General features: G+C 37.2%; 3 protein-coding genes across 4 annotated transcripts; 1 reads left to right on the top strand and 2 right to left on the bottom strand.

Annotated features, from left to right (window-relative positions):
• Positions 1 to 6,186: 6,186 nt before the first annotated feature.
• Positions 6,187 to 13,218, bottom strand: uri1 (URI1 prefoldin like chaperone). The gene is made up of 11 exons (XM_043265046.1): positions 12,507 to 13,218; positions 10,352 to 10,386; positions 9,949 to 10,027; positions 9,387 to 9,522; positions 9,211 to 9,305; positions 9,049 to 9,109; positions 8,779 to 8,962; positions 8,282 to 8,537; positions 7,865 to 8,016; positions 7,514 to 7,757; positions 6,187 to 7,241 (listed from the first exon to the last, which is right to left on the bottom strand). Exons 1-11 carry the CDS (start codon positions 12,603 to 12,605, stop codon positions 7,059 to 7,061), a joined length of 1,524 nt encoding a protein of 507 aa, XP_043120981.1. The 5' UTR covers positions 12,606 to 13,218; the 3' UTR covers positions 6,187 to 7,058.
• A 95-nt stretch (positions 13,219 to 13,313) lies between these two features.
• On the top strand, positions 13,314 to 14,748 carry pdf (peptide deformylase, mitochondrial). Its single transcript, XM_043264148.1, is given in 4 exon segments — positions 13,314 to 13,576; positions 13,862 to 14,077; positions 14,079 to 14,466; positions 14,573 to 14,748. Coding segments are annotated over 3 exon segments (735 nt in total). The 5' UTR covers positions 13,314 to 13,576; positions 13,862 to 13,888; the 3' UTR covers positions 14,731 to 14,748.
• Positions 14,749 to 15,222: 474 nt separating this feature from the next.
• Positions 15,223 to 18,085, bottom strand: spata2l (spermatogenesis associated 2-like). Of its 2 annotated transcripts, none has more exons than XM_043263939.1 (3): positions 18,010 to 18,085; positions 17,115 to 17,445; positions 15,223 to 17,039 (listed from the first exon to the last, which is right to left on the bottom strand). In XM_043263939.1, exons 2-3 carry the CDS (start codon positions 17,442 to 17,444, stop codon positions 15,690 to 15,692), a joined length of 1,680 nt encoding a protein of 559 aa, XP_043119874.1. In that variant the 5' UTR covers position 17,445; positions 18,010 to 18,085; the 3' UTR covers positions 15,223 to 15,689. The 2 variants fall into 2 exon arrangements, with proteins under 2 accessions (XP_043119874.1, XP_043119873.1); XM_043263938.1 differs by lacking the exon at positions 18,010 to 18,085 and adding an exon at positions 17,515 to 17,736.
• Between the last annotated feature and the right edge of the window lie 591 nt (positions 18,086 to 18,676).

The following is an 18,676-nucleotide window of genomic DNA, read 5'->3' as shown; positions in this document are numbered from 1 at the left end:
AGAATAATTTTCCATTTCTACAGCACTTAAGTTAAAGTAAATACAACTTGATGAGTTTTCCTCATTTCACGACTCATTTTTTTTTCCGTGCAGAAGCGTGTTGTGTGTGACGATGTTTTCTGCTTGTTTGTTTTTGAAGTTGAGTGCTGCATTTTTTTTCGAACACCTTTCCAGATACACATCTGTAAATCGCATTTAAAACAATGGAAAAGTAGCTAAATGGAATGCATTTTTCTGTGTGAACAGACTCTTACACCATGTCTATACCGAGCGGCAATAGAAAGAAAATACACAATAAAACGTGATACAATAGAACCTATTTGGCGCAGGGCAACAAATTCCCAACAGAAAACTCATTCATGCAATCTATTTATGGCCTATTGACACAACGATCGACGTTATTGCTGTTTTTACAATGGTACGCACTATTTAAACGTCACAGATCGCAATTTTCAGAAACACATTTTCTCTTTTGAAAAAAGCACTATGCTAATGCACCGTGCTGCCTATCCCTGGCGGCCTTGTGCTTATTCAAATTAAATATGGCGCTGACAAAGGTATGACTGATTACTTCATCCAATCAATCATATAAAATAGGCCTATGTTTTAGTTGTAGCCTTCTAATATGATTCAGACAGCACAAACATGAACACAAACCCACCCACAGTCTCTCAAGATGCTGTCCCATACCTTCAACATGTCAGTCGAGCACAGAAGAATGACAGAGACGTGATAACGTGTTGGAGAACACACACACGTACATCTTCACATACAGACATCAAAGAGGTGCAGAATCTTGTCAAAGCTGTGAACATCAGCCTGTGTGCTTGGCAGGGTGAGTCCTTCCCTCATGAAAAAATGCCCCAATAATAACATGAGCTGTAAGGAAGAGGTGTCAACTCTGTCCATCAACTTAGTTTCAGGATATTATGTTTTACCCCAAGAAAGAATTCCCAAAGGAAAACATCTGCCGTTATTTTTTTTATAGATAATAACTAATTGCACATTTGCAAATGGCTAGAATGCTGAAAAAACGAACTCTTTGCACTGTGCTGAGAATCCTTTATTTGGTGTTGCTGGTCACTATCGCCAAATCTAGTGATAATATTAACTAGCGTTTTCAAGAAAAAGGAAAAACTCTGGGACTGGGTCAAAATTACCAGCACACATTAGTTTGATTAAATAGCATTTACTGTCACATGAATGAAACAGCATTGCAAATCTGAATATAATTTCTCGGATGTGTGTGCGTGGATATAACAAATGTAAAGTGCATGAAATTTGATACCTTTCATAAAAATGCACACAAAGAATCTTAACTGGCCTTTGGTGCAATAATATGCCAAAACAGCTTATTTTAACTTGAACTTCAACCTAGAGCAAAATCTTATTAAAAACTATTGGGAAAAGAATTTATATAATTATATGACTCATAGAAATAATCTGAATAGTCATTTTCTATTATTGTCTATTTGGTGCAATACTTGTATTCGCTTATACAACGCAAACCCGAAAGCGATCTATTTAGTACAGCATTCCAGTATTCATAAATGCAATCATTTGTAATTTTAGATAAAAATACAAAAATGTAGACAGAGAAATATAAGGATGTTGCTATGTAAATGAGAATAGTAAAATTCCTCTCATCACTTTATGTTATCTGTATATTGTAAAGTATATGGTATAGTATAATGATCTGAAAATGCATTTTACTTTATTCATTGTTGCTTTGCAAACTAGCTGGTTACAATCGTATCCTGAAATAAACAAACACAAGCAGCAAGCGCAACATGCTTGACTCTGCCAACGTGATCTGACTTGACCCTGTGACAGGTGTACTTGTCAAGGACGAGCTTGTCCCTTCCGATTTCACGTCATGTAAACGCACAGGAGACATTTCTATTCACTGTTTTTTTGCGTGGCAGCAATCAAATCTTGTCTAAAGAAAGTCAAACCTGCCTAAAGATTGGGGGGAAGGGGGTGTATAAACGTAAACTCTTTGGATGATTAGACAACAATTCGACAGCAAATATCATAGATCATGATTAATAATCCACTGCAGAGGAAGCATGAAATACAGACATCATTAACATTGACTCTAACTGTTGCAAAACCCATTGTGACACTCTTCTGATTAATGCGGGCTGGCAGACATCAGCGTCAGCTTTAATCTGAAGGTGATGATAGGCTTTGAAATATGGCCAGGATATTGTAAACTCTTTAAAACTGCGAATGCCTCACCCAGACAGATCTAATAGAACCTTCCTCTCCTGCACTGACCCAATCATGGGATTTCAAATGTGATATATAACAAAACGGAAGACAGTCATTAAATTGCATATGTCAATTTTCTGAACATACTTTAATAGGCTGTTTGATTTAATCCTCGTGTTATGTTGAGAGGAACTTTATTTGTTTGTCATGTTTGAAATACAAGTGTAAAAACAATAATGCAACATTTGATTTAAATTCTTACGTCCCTGTCAAGATCCTCAGAAAAGTGATATTATTGAAGCTTTATCTCTATGCACTAAGTTTATGTCTCTTTTTATGTCTGAAATGCACATATTAGAAATGGGATTGGCATCCATTAAAGTAACCTTACGTCTCTTGAGGTAAATTAGACTGGGTGCACGGCACTTACAAAAAAAAAAAAAAAAATATATATATATATATATATATATATATATATATATATATATATATATATATATATATATCAATCACAGACAGTGATTTTTACACTTGGAACGTCACAGAGGATAAACTGGTAACAATCTTCACAGTAATTTCTGTAATCGATATATATTTTTCTAGTTATGCCCAGCTGTATGCGTTTTATCAGGTGGAAACTTAAAAATTTAAAAAAAAGGCTAATTAACATAATGAGATTATAACATAATGATAATAATATTTGTGTGCACACCGATGCATAATAACATTCTGCTTATAATATGCAAGCGCTGCAGTTATGTCACCTGCCACTATAAATGCTCAAGCTCTTCAAAGCAGGGTGGATTCTGTTTGGCTCTCAATGTTCTTATTGTACATCCGCTGAAAAAAATCATTCTGAATCCAGCGATATCATTCCTCTAAGCCATTATTGTTATAGTTGTGGTCTAGACTTCCCTCTCATCATAGAATTAGTATAATTATTCAGTCAGATTTTTTTTATCATTTTTATCATGTGAACAGGCATTTAAGACTTATCCAGTAGCATGAACATCCTCAGTATTACAGGAACAGAGCGAATGCATGCAAACTCTTATCGTTGTTCTAAAGGAAGAAATATAATTAAGGGACGGCTATGAAGTTATGAAACCTGGAAAACATACCCCACTTTTTATCTGGTGGTGGGGGTGGCTGTTTATGCATAGCTAGCCCCAACCCACCACCACCGTCTCTCACATCATCATTCACAAGAAGTGTTGCTATGACAGCGGGATATTGACAGGTGTGACAGAACTTTGATTGCAGCGTCAACCTCCAAGCTGGGGCTTGTCATCTGTCAGGTGTGAGCAAAGCTCTGCTGGGCTGATGACACTTACAAACATAGATGGAAGAAAGAGGGAATGTTTTAAAACACTTAGATAATGCCTTAACTGTTGGTCCTGTATGGACTTCCTCTGAGTTTCAGCCATCTATACCATCTATAAGATACAGAGATTTCAAAAGCCTATTCAATAACTTAAATTGAAGTAAAAAATATTACATCGCATGCAATATTTTTACTATGCACTAAATAGAAAGCAACTATATGCATGTTTACACTTATTTTTCCTTTTTTATATTATTACTACTATTTTTTTTTAAGTGGTTTGAAATTAATTTCTACGGGAGAAGAGCTTGCTCACTTTAACTGTTACTACTTTGGTGAGGACAGCAGTAAAGATATATTTCTACAGTCTTAACTTATAGTATAATTATAACATGTATTCTCATCTCCATTCTAACTTTACTGAAAATTAGCATTCAAACAACACAGACAAGCAAACGCAGTCAGGTCGCAATGACAAATAATGGCGTCTAAATGTTCTCTATTATGAAATATAAAAAAACAAAAAAGCAAAAAAACACCTGTGCGCCAGGCATATGTGAAGGTACATGTAAATCTAAGAGGATGTGGCTCTGCCCAAATCCGACTTTTAAGAAGGCAGCAAGAGAAGACAATGTGAATGGAGGAAAAAGATGTTTCCCTGCCACCACAAGTGTTTGGAAGCTTTGACAGGCACATCTCACACAGGCTGACAGCTCTGTCAATAGCCCCAGGATGGCAGGTCTGATTGACAGCTAGCAGGTGGTGGCTGAATGGAGTTGTCAGGGCAACTGTCAATCAGCAACATTGCCATGGAAACAAGGGAGGTAACACAGCTGCCCGTGGTGATCTATTGTTTTACCAGTCAGACACATGCATATTGGAACACTTTCACGGCGTATCTATAAATTGTATGCAATTGCTTAATTTTATCACAGAGATTTAAAATAGGCAGTACATTTAGATCAAGATGCATATAACATGCAGGAACGGGGCATCCATCTCAAGCGTGAAATAAAAAAACATCTCCCTCTTTTCCCTCTTCATGCATACTGCTGCTAATTGCACCCGAGCAAAATCCAGAGCAGGTTTGTCATTCGAGTTTAAATTGATACTCCCCATCTGGCACCATTAGATGTGTTAACTACACAACTAATTGGTGTGTAATTGCCTTTAATAACTGTTGCTTTGAGATGAGTATCAGATGTTTCAATTATGGGGTGAAATGGCCACTCTGAGGCACTATGGTTTGGTATAGCTGAGTCTAATAATGACACATCCAGACTGAACTCATTTGCTTCGGAGAGACTATGACCCCTAAACTGGTGGATCAGCATGAGAGTCCAGCTGGACATTATAGAGCCTATGGGCCCAGAAGCGATTATTAGTGCGATCCTTATCAGTGACAGTTTCAGTAACACAGATGCCCCAAGCCTTGAGACAGTGGAATAAAATAGAAAGCACCATAGTGGCTCTACATTTATTGTTTACTGGCACACAAATCCGAATGAAAATTAAAGTAATAGTTACTAAAATTATTTTTTTTTTATCATTTACTCACCCTAATGCTGATCCAAACTTGTACATCTTCTGTGGAACACAAAACGAGACATTTATTTGAATGATCAACAAATGTTCTTCTAAATATCTTCCTGTGTGTTTGGCAGAAGAAATTCGGACCTACCTGAAGGACTACTTGAGGGTGAGTAAATGCTTTGGGTGAGCTATCCCTTTAACAACTGCTGTTTCTGTGTCAAATATCGCTCATGACTTTTACAGCAGCCCCGGTAAACGACATCAAAAATCAACTCCCAGACGTTTGAAGCATGAGGATCACGCTTGAAAAATTTGAGTTGATCATTCAGTCTTTCTAGACAGAAATTAATTGAATGGACTAAGCTGCGTTGAGCCCAGCTGCTGACTCAGAACCTGTCCACGTCCAAATGTCAATGTGCTGATGGATAAGTCTGCAGTCAAACACAAGTGACTGATACCGGTGCAAACAAAGGCATTGATGGAGGCAGTCCTCCTCGGAAGTGCTCAGTTCTTGCATTTAAATGCCAGAAGTAATAATGGAGCACTCTGAGTCATTTTGTTATTAATATATTAATATATTATTATTATTCTCACATGCTTGTTTCCAAGAAGGCTGAAGTACATTTATTGAATGCCACCTTGCAAATGGCTGTAGATATATTCCCGTGATTGATTTATTGTGACATATCGCATCATTGGACACAAATATATAATGTAACAATTAAATTAGAGATACTCTGCCTTACGCTACATATGCTCAAACTTTACATACAAAATCATTCTAAAAATTTTATAAACCTATTTTATTGTTATCTAACATTACAAAATGTTTAACGTAAAAACTTAATCTCACAAGTTTTGAAAAAAAATTGTTGGTAATTAATTCACATTAAGAACCCTAGATTAAGCAGCAGTTTATGTCGACTTTGATTTTTTTTTAATAACAAAATCTAAAAGGTTTTAGCGCCCTCTCATGGTTCTAATTGAACAACACCATGATGACAAAGGACTTGCTTTATCGCTTTATTTTTCCTGCTCATAAACGAACGCACAAATTTATATACCGCGTAGAATCGAACCGAATCAAGTAACGTCCTAATAAGTTAAAACACATGTACAGTCAAAATCATTTATTTGTTTCCATTTCAGTTACATCAACATTTTCCGAATGTCACAAAAAAAAGCTGATGCACAAAGCCAAAACTCTGTAAACAATACAAAAACAAGATACAAAACGAGATAAGGGAAAGTCAGAGGCAAAAGTTCAGAGGGGATAAAAATGTTTTTTTTTTTTTTTTTTTAAGCTGACAAATTGCATGACTACCATAGGTCGAAGTTGCACGTGTATGTCATGATCTGAGAAAATGACATTAAATTGTGATAAAGCGTTTCCGAAAATAAATCACATCGTAGACCAAATGACAACAATGTCATGATGCCACTAACTACAGTTTTGTTTGTTTTAAAAGCGTTTTATTTTTTCCATTCTGTTTTTAATAATTATTCATCTAAACTAACCCACGCAAAAGATAACCAACATGTGAAACTACTTCATTCCTTAAATGGACAGCTCACGCAAAAAAAAGAAAATTCTGTCATTATTTAATCAACCAACCTGTATGACTTTCCTGTGGAACAACGTCTTTCGTGTTCCAAAGAAGACAAAAAAAAAAAAAAAAAAAAAAAAAAAAAAGGCGAGGAAATGATGACAGTTTTCATTTTCTGGTGAACTTACTCTTCAAATAAATCATCTGGCATTTAAAAAAAAGCAAACATTAGGAGGGAAAAATCAATCATCTCTTATCTTATTATTATTACTCTTATTGAGCAAATAAAATTTCCAGGGTGCATGGCATGTCACAAAAACACGGATGACATTATAGTAAGGAGGACAGAGGAATAGGGGCAGCTAATGAGAAAGTCAGTCTATAAGTCTTACTGTTGTACAAAACCGAATTCAAAAGTTGTGCGCTGATAAGATGAACACTCATTTCTGATGCAACCGTGTAGCTTTAAACTTGGATATCCTCTTGGGTGGCTCCTGAGGAGCTTCGGGGCCCACCTCCTCCAGCTTCCTCTCAGGGATTGTGGGTAAGGCAGGAGGAGCGATGGTCAGGTGTGGGATGGACGAAGGCAGGGGATCCTTTTCAATCACTGTGCCTGTAAAAGCCTAAAGCATAAAAGACATTTACATTTTTTAAAGTGAATATTGTTATCTGAAAAAGACAAAAGGGTCCCACTTTATATTAGGTGGCCTCAACTAGTCACGTCTAAATTAATAATTTGATAAAATGCACTTATTGTATACATACAGGCTCGAACATTGTACTTTTTTTTACTGTTGTAACACTGCGCTACAGGTTAAACACGTAATTCACAATATTGCAATCTTGCAATTAGAATGTAGACTGGGTTCATTTCCATTTCATCCTTCTTCTGTACCTCAAAGCGTCCGTTAGCGCGGGGGCTCGTTCCGGTGGGGCTTTCCTCCTCTGTAATGCCATCGCTGGTATCACTGTATGTGGCGTCATCGTGGCTCCACGAGCGTCCGAAGGCTGCACGGCGCTCTTCGAAGTCCGCCGTGCTGCTCTCGCTGGTGTCACTGCACACGCTGTTCTCACGGCTGCGGGACTTCAAAATGGACTTGCGCGGTATTGGCTCGCCGTTCACCAAGTCCACGAACACCCTGCAGACAAACACCGTATTGAAACTGAACTCAGAAAAAAAAAACAAACAAACAAGTGCAATACAGCAATAAAAGTGGATGAATGATGTTTATCATTTGGCTGTTACCTATAAATGTCTGCTGGGCTGGTGATCTTGTAACTTTCATGAGGAGAATGGCCGTTGCTTTTGCCGCTTTTCTTTTTGCGCTTGGCTTGTGCCTTTTGTTCATTTCTTTCGCTGAATTTTAGGGTGGTGTTCTTGCCTGTATTTATCCTGACCTTCACGGGGAAAAGGAAAGGTGGAAAGTAAGAATTACATATACATATACATATACATACATATACATATATACATATATACACATATACACATATATACATATACATATATACATATATATACATATATATATATATATACACATATATACATATACACATATATACATATACACATATATACATATATACACATATACACATATATACATATATATACACACACACACATATAGCTAAAAATTGTTTATAGTACTCAACTAACCTTTTTGAATTCGGCAGTATGAGAAAAGTAGATAGTTGGAAGACCATTGCCTGTTTCCTCATCACATTCTTCCTCCTCATCCTCATCCTCAGGGTGCGAGCCATTAGTGCCGTTCATCTGACTTGGGATAGATGTCGGTACCCAGCCATTTTCCTTCTGATGGCCATTAACCTGGACACCGCTGCCACCATCTGCTTCCTTCTCTTCCTCTGAGGAGGAAGTGGTGTCTTCTCCATTAGTGTCTGTGCTGTCCAATCTAGTATAACGGGGGAAGAAATAGACAAAATCTATAAGCATTCTATTAAAAGTTTGTGCAACAGCTACTTTTCCTGTACGTTTAACTGCATTTTCAATGTAAGCTGAATTTTAAATCTTCAGTGCCACATAAGGCTTCAGAGATCCTTCTAATATGCTAATTTGGTGCTCAAATTTTTAAGGATGATCAATGGTAAAACAGTTGTGATGTTTAATATTTTTGTGGAAATTCAATATTTTACCGGTATCTCTCATCTTGAAGTTCCTCCTCACGTTCTAGTTCATCAAGTCGAGCCCACAGCTCCTCCTCTGACAGCACACCTGTCTTTCTCTCTTCATCACCTTCTTTCTTCTCGTCCTCTTCCAGCTCCAACAAATACTCCAGCTTAGGTTTAGAGTTGGGTTTGTGGGCCAAACGATGTTTTCCTGTGAAAGTACAACTGGGGGTAAATGATCAACAGAAGACAACACAACCCGGTAAAACACAAACTGACCTGAAAAACCAGAATCACCTTTGGTAACTTCTTCCTCATTTATAACATCTTCTCTTATGTCCACAAAATCTCCAGTATCCTGTATATATATAAAAAAGTATGCGATCGGTCCTTCCATAGGAGAAAATAATGTTTCCATATAATGTCACACAGCAATGAGGCAATGGTTAGGACACTTACAGCACCAGTCAATTTTTCAAGATCATCTGTAAAGTCGGCTCTGTTCTGAAAGTTCTTCATCACTTTCTGCAAGTCGTCTAGCGTATTTTTGACATCTGGAAAAATAACATATCTAGTCATGCTGTTCGGCGTTTTTAAAAACTGGAAAAGCTCAATCGAAAAAAAAATTTACTCACGTTTCTTTCTGTGTTCCACAAGACCGTCCGCTTGTTTGGCAGAACACTTCGCAAACCAGTTATCCCCGAGGAGCACCGTTAACTCATTAGTGTGAACTAGCTTTCCCGGCATGAAAGCCAAGGGACCAAACGGTACCTATAAAAACATCCAAAGAATCAGGGCTTAAAACAATAGCATCACTTTCAAATCTGACAAGTAAAGGCCTGCTCGTACTAAGAATGATAACTATAATTGTACCACATCGTTGTAAGTGCACACTGCAATTAAGCTGCCTGTCACTTTAAACGCTCAAGCTCTGATTGGCTGTTAATTCATTGGCTGTTAATGTTATTGTTCATCAGCTAGAAAAAAAAAATCCTTAAAAAGGGATTCAAACGATATCGTTCCTATTCTCAAAGAATAATTATTAAAACGTTGTGGTTATAGTTATCATACTTGATGTAAACAGGTCTTAAACGGTGTGAATGATAATGTAATAATTGCTCAGGCATAGAAAACGTTTGTGCATGTAGATGTTAAGATTAATTTGGGTGCATCAGTAATCGAAGAGTGACATCGTACCATAATATCATAAGACAACTTGTCAGGCAAAGTCCTGAGGCGCTCTTGAAGAGAATCATAGTCATTTTCCACTTTTTTCCTGACAGTCAGAGAGAAAAATCACTTAAAAAGGGAATAGTTGCTTGGTTGACATACAAGTTCTATTTTTGTTCTACAATCTTTTTAAAACATTAAAACAAGAATATAACAAAAGCCTGTCAAATCTTGTCATAACCATCAACATCTATACAGTGATTTACAGTATAAATAGCATTTCCGTTCCAAATTTAAACCTTCAACAACCAATGACAAGCTAACATGCATCAACGAACAGTCACGGCCAGAGAAAAACTGACATGATACATTGATAATAGCGTTTTGCATGTCTGAGACGAGATAAATTAAATTACAGGAAGACACTCACCAGTGCTCAATTTGACTTCTGCAATCTTTCACCACCTGTTGTGGAAACAGACACGATTTGTCATTTCATAAGCGCAGAGATTCCCAAAATGCCACAGACAGTCAGTGACGATCACTGCTAAACTACCTGTAATATTCGGGAAATGTTGAATTGCCCATTGTAGAGAGAATAAACAATAGTCCTGAAAATTTGGTATGAAATTTTGAGACAAGGTACATTGTAATGCATGTTTATAGCAATGTCTATGCCAGCAAGAGTCTGTATACTGAGCTGTCTAGGTACATTAGGATTATTTACACATTCATTTTATAATAATCACCCTGTATTGTACACAGTGTTGGGAAATAACTAGTTGTCTACAACAGAATTACATAATTTAATTAGAACAAATGTAACTGTAATTAGTTACAGTTACTGAAGAAAAAAAAAGTAGTTAAATTAGTTACCAGAAGACGTTCATTATTACAAAGGGGATTACATCAGAATTTTTTCACACACACACACACACACACACACACACACACACACACAATATAAGACACCAGTGTTTATGGAGGTTAAGACACATGCTTATTCAGTAACTATTTCCTATATGGATTTATGGCATTTGCTTTATTTTTTTAGATTAATAGTTTTTTTCCATGCCATTATCAGATGCCAGTGTTCCTTGTCATAACTATGCAAAGATTTCATTTCAAATCCAGTGTCATAGCTATTGAACTATTTCTTGCTATGATTTTAAATCTGTATTAACCTCAAAACGATCTCAAATAAAATTATTTTTGTTGTCGGCTGTGCTTTAAATTAATTTATTGCATGGTTTGTGAAATACCTGATTCTGACATTTCACGGTACATACGTTATTCACTGATAAAAACTGGTTAAACTCATCCTGGTAAGTCAGTTCAGTAAGAATTTTTTTTTTTTGTATCGTGGACTCGCTCTCTCGTTTCAAACAAACACAGCTACACAGCCATTTTGTTTTGTACACTGTAATGGATTACAAGATTACTTATGTGATGAATTATGATCAACAGTTCAAAATATAGCAATTTAGAAAAGTAATCAAATGTAAATTACATTACTTTGATAAAGCAACTGAAAAGTTACACTACTTATTACATTTACATTGCATGAATAGTGTAACTTAGTGTAATCTTCAACCTATTACATCCACGAAGTAACCTTCTCAACACTGATTTTACATTGCATACCCTTGAGGGTCATTTGGGGACTCCCTTTTCTTGCCCTCTCACTCTATGTGTTATGAAATTATCAACGTTCAAATGATCTTAATGCTATTAAAAGTAAGCTTAATTTTCTTCAGTCAAAATATCTACAGAAATAGAATTTCTTTCATATTAACATGGAGCTGGATATGTCCTTGAAGAGATTCCTTCTACCAATAAAAAAAGCATGTCTAACAGCATGAGCAGCCATGCATTATCTATTCTGATTTTCTAATGTCTCCTCTTAAAGATGTGTTTGCTGTGGGCAGTGCAACACAGAACTTTCCAGATCTTCTAAATCAAAAAAGAAAAATCTTTCAGTCTTGTTGATTTTCAAATGCATTTTTCAAATCTGGCCAGTTGAGGTTTATCCTCCAGCGTCAACACATTGTTAAAAGACGCAGTTTGTTTGATTCGTCACCTACTCGTATCACCCAAAATACCATGCAAAAATAAATAGGTCGGCCTTACCTTCGCATGGAGTCATTTCACAGAATGTAGACTACCTAGTGTAACAGCACTGTACGCTTTTGCACGCTGCATGCATTTTGGCAGCGTGGACCACATGCGCTGGAACAAAGATCTTTTTTCTAGCTACTATACGTGAATAATTTACGGTTAGCATTACCGAGATGCATCGTTTAGAAATATGTGCGTGTGTTTTTTTTGTGTGCAAAGTATCAGAAACACACATACAGCGATGCAAAATAATTGTTTGCGACCGGCTAGCCAACAGCAACACGTGATGCACAAAGAACTTTCCAGAGAACGAAACGCGTAATACTACGAATACGCTGCAAAAAACAACAACAACATAAACATACGACAAACGAATTGACGCCGATTATTGATCATGTGCAAGGACATAGAGCCTTGATATCTACAGCAATGCATTGGTGGTGTATGAAATAAACGTTACTCCTGACCTTTCTGTGCTCCTCTTTTAACCTCTCAACGCCTCTGGGCAGATCTTTACTCCGTTTGACTTTTCCATTTGCAGCCATTTGATCGTGCACGGATGCCATCCGCAATAAAACAAGGCTTTTTTTTTGTTTAAATATCCGAGCACTGAATGCTCAGGGGTTTGAAGTCCTATAGAAATGTTTATGAATGCAATTTGATGTGTTGCACTCAATCTGTCGCCTCGTAGTCATCAATGAAGCAGAACAATTGGTCCAGTATATCGAGATTGAGACCATTTCACACGTGCATGGTACGATGTCGACGTTATCCCAAAATTTCCTCTTGTTTACAGTCCACCGATGGCCTGTTTCCCCTGCGCCATGTTCATCTAATCACGGATGTAGTACGTACTCTGGATATCGCTCTCCCTACTACAAACACGTGATCGCCTATTTAATTTCACTTTCATTTATAAATAACAAATATTTATGGTAAGAAAAAATGCATTTCCTAAACCATACGTAGACTAAAAATAACTGTCAGCATAACAATGCATAAATAAGACAACGTCTACTGTTATCCTCCTACCATCATGCAACGAGTAATTACGTATAAGATAAAAAAATTATATATATTTTTTTGCGTTAAATGATATGTTAATGACAAGAATTGTTTGATCATAAACGTAAATCGCTGATTAATGCCTGTACGTGACCGGAGGAGTGTCCTTTTTAACGTACGTGTAAACAATCCTCACGCTGACTGTCACGTGACTTTTGAAACCGACCAAAACAGGAAGTTGTAAACGTTGAGAAAATGTCACTAAAATGTCAGTGTCATTTCTGTTTCAAGACACGAATGGTGTAAATGTCTTATCTCAGATGTTTTATAATACGTTTTATTATAATTAATTAATGCCACAATTTTTATTTCGCTCAGAGACTTTTATTTTGAAGAAAGGGAAATCTGTCGTCGGTGTCGGTAACGTTTTCCGGAATGGTCTGTCCTCACATCGAAATGCTTCTAACTGCTTAAATACATTTGCACGTGAAATTCAAATTATTTATTAAAATACGGAATTGTTAGAGTGCTGGTGAGTACTGACACTTGCTCATAAAAGTGACTAAATCCTTTTTTGTTTGTTAAAATCGTTGTTTTGTCATGTCATTGGAAAATTGTTAATGTCAATAAATATATAAAGCTCACATTTGATAATTCCACTCCTATTTAATATAGCTACTTTTAAAAATGCATTACTGATTATTTATTAATGTATTTAAACGTGCATTCAGCCTAGTACAAATTAAACTTATTATCTAGTTGGCACACGTTTATTGCATTATTAATTATTTTGCATTTGGTGACATTTTCCCCCCAGGTGACGAGAGAAGCCTTTTATTCAGTCATGTTTAGGCACTGCAGGACATTTTCACATTGTGTCTTAAAAAATGATGTGCTTTCAAAACAAGTCGGAATTCTTTTGCCCTGGTCACCATTCACATGTACTGCATCCTCACGTACTCATTCTACCAACATCAAGATGCGCTCCTACTTACAGTACATGAAAAGGAAAGTCAAAGGTGTACCAGCTCCTACCATACGACCATGTTTGTCAGGTTGGAGATCCTGTATTACGTTCACAGGCTGCGACAGTGGATCCTGAAGCCATCCAGGGCCCAGAAGTGCAGAAGGTCATAAAGACCCTGGTCAAGGTGATGAGGAAGCTTGAGTGTGTCGGCCTGAGTGCACCCCAGATTGGTGTTCCTCTACAAATATTAGCTTTGGAATATCCAAAGAAAATGCTGGAGGACAGCTCAATCACTTCTATTGAAGCTCGGGGGCTGGTGGCAGTGCCTCTTATGATTTTTGTAAACCCTCGATTACGTGTACTAGATGGACGCACTGTCGTCTTCCAAGAGGGCTGTGAAAGCATCTGTGGGTTTTCAGCATCTGTTCCACGCTATGTGTCTGTTGAAGTTTCAGGTAAATGTGCAAAAAAAGGTCAAACCAAAATAAATGAGTCAATACGTATTAAGTAAGCCATTGCCTAAAAACTTATGTGAATTTAATTCCTGCTTCTTTTCCCAAGGTCTTAATGAGAAAGCAGAGCCTGTCAGCTGGCATGCGAGTGGATGGCCTGCCAGAATACTGCAGCATGAAATGGATCATCTTAATGGAGTGTTATATATTGACCGTATGGACAGTAAAACCTTTATCAATGTAAAATGGGAAGAGTATAATGAATAAAACTTTATTACAACTAAATGACTGCGCTTGTCATTCCTGGGTTGTCACATTTCACACCTAGAAATAATTTTGCACATTTGGTGCAAACTTCGCTGTTACAGATAGCATATGGAAATAACTTCATTTGCAGTAGTAGGACTTTTTTTGTAATACGTATTTTTCTAAATTGTTTAAACCGTACAGGTTTTGGCTTTGTTTTCATACTTAGTGATGGTAATGAACGAAAGGTTTCCGGACTATTAGTGTGCAGACATTGTGCGTATTTGACCAATCATGGCAGGCGAGAAGGTGGGATCTACAGCGAAGTCAAAGCAATGTAAAAACATGCACATATGTACTGTAGAGAGCACAATAGGGGAAAAAGTTAAAACCTTGAGATGTTAGGCAGTTTGGCGTTCCTGGTCAGGACGTATACATGAGAATATGTATGATCACAATGTAATAGTAATATTTAGAATCTGATTTGAATTAAATGCAAGCTTAAAGGTCAGGTTCTGTTTTTTGCTTCTTTATTTTTATATGAATTCTATTAAACAACCATAATAAAAGTCATGTACATTTCTTTTAATTATATGACACTATGGTTGGAGTTGTTGCTAAGACCCAAAGCCATAATTTTTCTAGAACATATTATACTAATAACTGAATACATCAAATCTTGGACTGGCCATCACACAGTCTCACCATTAACAGATTAGATATGAGCCATGTTACTTTATGATATATAGATTAGTAAGAGATAGTCAACTCTTACAGTGAATTTTGTTACTTTCCTGAAATATTTGGCTTCTGTCATACAAAAACATTTCTGATATCAAAAACTGAAAGTGTAAGATTGTCATGTTTATATTACCCAGTATTTGAACTTATTGTGTAAGTAGCAAAATAATAACAGGCTTATTACGGAGATTAAAAACAGTGTCTTCAGCCACATATGGTAAGGCTGACATGCAGTCATCTTAAACAGAAGTTGGGTTGAGGAAAGGCTTTCCACACTTACAAATCATGGTATTTTTAAAGCAACACAGTTTGCAATACACGGCACCACAATATCTGCATAAGGTGCTAAGTTCATGGCTCAAGCAACTGATGCAGAATATATCAACTATTTTAATGCGGTGTTCTTGAGAGCATTGCCATCGAACAGGACACCCAGAGAAATGAAAGACTTTACAAGTGAGGCATAAGACTTCTGGCAAAGTTAGGTTACTCTTCCAGCAATGTTCGTGATACGACATTGGAGCACAAGTTGTCTCCGAAGCACTTGTTTCCTGGGAGTGCTGCTGATGATGTGCAGAAGAAAGACATTTGTGCCTCTTATGGGTATTAACCTCTTCTTGAGGGGGCTGTAATTTTCCTGTTGGCCGCACGGTGTGTTTTAAACTGCACATTTTAATAAAATGACAGTTGTGGTCATGGATCAACTGGCAGTCATAGCACACCAAAAACGAATCAGAAGTAGAACCCTCCATACAAAAATGTTGCTTCAGGCAATCTTTAGATTTTTCCTTGGACAATCTAAGATGATCTTGAGAGGAATAAATCTCGTCAGCTTTATATGGGCACAGTGCTAAAGTATGTCCTCTTAATTTGCACTCTTTATATTGGGGACACAAGATAGTGTGAACATTTTGGCACTGTTCACACTTCAATATATATGCCGAATCTTGCTTGATACAGCTGCATATAACGTTTGCCGCTGCATGTCTTTGGACATCACTTTCAGATCGATCTTCAGCAAAGCTTTTCATTGGACCTGGACTGTTGAGTGGTCCTCCCTGCCTTGCATCGTCATTATTTCCCATTTTCGACAGTGGGGGATCTTTCTGCAAAGGCTTGCTTAGATCAGTCTCTTTCCGTGTCATATAAGAAGCGTGAGAAGGCGAACCAGAAGCGGATGTCATGTGAGAAGCATCCGCCTGCTCCGTGTACAGATCCACCTCAGCGTCCATGTCACCTGCCAGGATGGCTTCTGAAACACTAGCAGGATCTGACTTTCTCTTGGTGTTCTCCAAGGCCACTTGAAGACTCTGGCCCCCCTGCCTCTCCTTGACTAGCTGTAGAACCCACTCCACATCTCTGTCGACAGAGCCCAAGGCCGAAAGCAGCAGCTGGCACTCCATCCGGGCAGCAAAGAAGCCACAAGCAAGACTGAGTAAATATTCAGAAGGAACGAGTTTGGAGTTCAGAGCCAACTCTTCTTCTTCATTAGGACTTGAAGCCTTGTATCCAAGCAAACCAAACAGCTCTTTGGCCTGCTGAAGTGTCAGTGCAGGTTTGATCAAATGGGTGAACATACCTGAAAACATCTGGTGAGGAGAAAGAGATCATTTTAAGTTAGTGAAAGCAAACAGAATGGGTGGAGCACCAGTATTTCCACATACCTTCACCTGTCTGTACTCTCTTCTCCAGGGGTAGATGTAGAGGTTTAATGCCGCAAGCTCCAGCACTTCAAAGGCCTTGGAAAGTTTCTCGAGGCGCATTTGGCCAGTTTTAGAGGGAAATGCAGGAAGAGATTTTTCCATCACTGCCAGTGAATCCAATCCATGCAGATTGTGTATCTTCCGGGCACTGCCACTGTGAAGGAGCATTTCGACTTCCTTACAAAAATCCTCATCCCTGCATACTAAACTTCGATCTCCCTTCTCAATTCGTCTCTCTAAGTTAGTCTGGTACCTAGTGATGAGACCGTCCTTTTTATAAGCAGAATTCATCCTAGAAGAAACAAAGTAAGTTTATTTATTTAGCAAAATATAATCATTAAACATGACGATAATCACTTACAAGAGAGATGCACAAACAAGCAAGTTTCTGGATAGCCGAGTGAAGAGAACTAAAAACTACAAAATTAAACAATCAAAAAAGTAGAGATGATATATCCACATCAAGTTCAATTCAGTCTGACAGGTGATTAAACATATGTGGAAGTTTAGCCTATTAAAACTATCTATAATGCTACTTATAAACCAACAAACTAAAGTGAAAGTGATTTCCAAGATCGAAAGCATCTACAACCAACGCTTACATAATTCTGTAGTTATCAAAATATAGAGTTTTAGATTTATACTGAATGTACAGCACACTGTTGAACAATACACAACACAAACTACGCTAACGTTGCATGTTTAAAGTTTGTGCATCTTGTGCCTTTCCAAACAAAACCACCGCCAGTAACTTTAATATTTTTTTTTCAGCTGACTCATTAAAATCAAACAATAACGCTGTCGACAACCTAACGCCGTTCACTTTAGACTTAACTAAGTAAACTAAATGTGTTACCTGATCAAGCGTCAACGTCCAACACAGCTGCTTTGAAGAACGTCGCTGTTTCCCGGTGGATAAACTTTTTTGACATCACTTCCGCATTCAGCTCACGTGAAGATCTTTAGGGTCGCCCTGTCCTCAAACTTTAGAAACTAAGTAACAAGTAAACGAGTAAATATACATGTATATAAATACGCAGAATAATAAAATAAAAACGGCCTAAATTTGCATTTTTTCATAAAAAGTAAAAGTTTTTTTTTCGCTTCATATTTCATATCAGTCCTGAAATCCATATTCCAAGTCTAAAACAACAGAAGCATTTCCCATTATGTGAATAAAATACCGAAAATAATTTACACATACGTATTTAGAAGCTTATACTACTTGCAATGGTTGTTTAATGTAGTGTATATATCAGTGATAGTTCACAAGAGGGCGCTATAATTATGATAGAAACTGTTGGTAATATCAATTCTGACCCTGGTATCAAACTTTATTATTAGAACCATTCCTACTGACAAGTCGATATTACTGTTATTCACTACATTACACTTTTTTTTCATTCGCAACATTATTTTTTTTAATGAAAAATGGTTTCTTTAAAACTGTGATAAAGGTTAAGAGCGCATAATTAGGTGGGCGTGTTATTTGGGAGGGGGCGTGGTATTCTTGCTGCGGTTCG

The sequence above is a fragment of the Puntigrus tetrazona genome, chromosome 18, assembly GCF_018831695.1.
Source record: "Puntigrus tetrazona isolate hp1 chromosome 18, ASM1883169v1, whole genome shotgun sequence".
Taxonomy (NCBI): Eukaryota; Metazoa; Chordata; class Actinopteri; order Cypriniformes; family Cyprinidae; genus Puntigrus; species Puntigrus tetrazona.
Note: the sequence above shows the minus strand (reverse complement) of the source record. Positions and strands in the feature narration are given on the sequence as shown.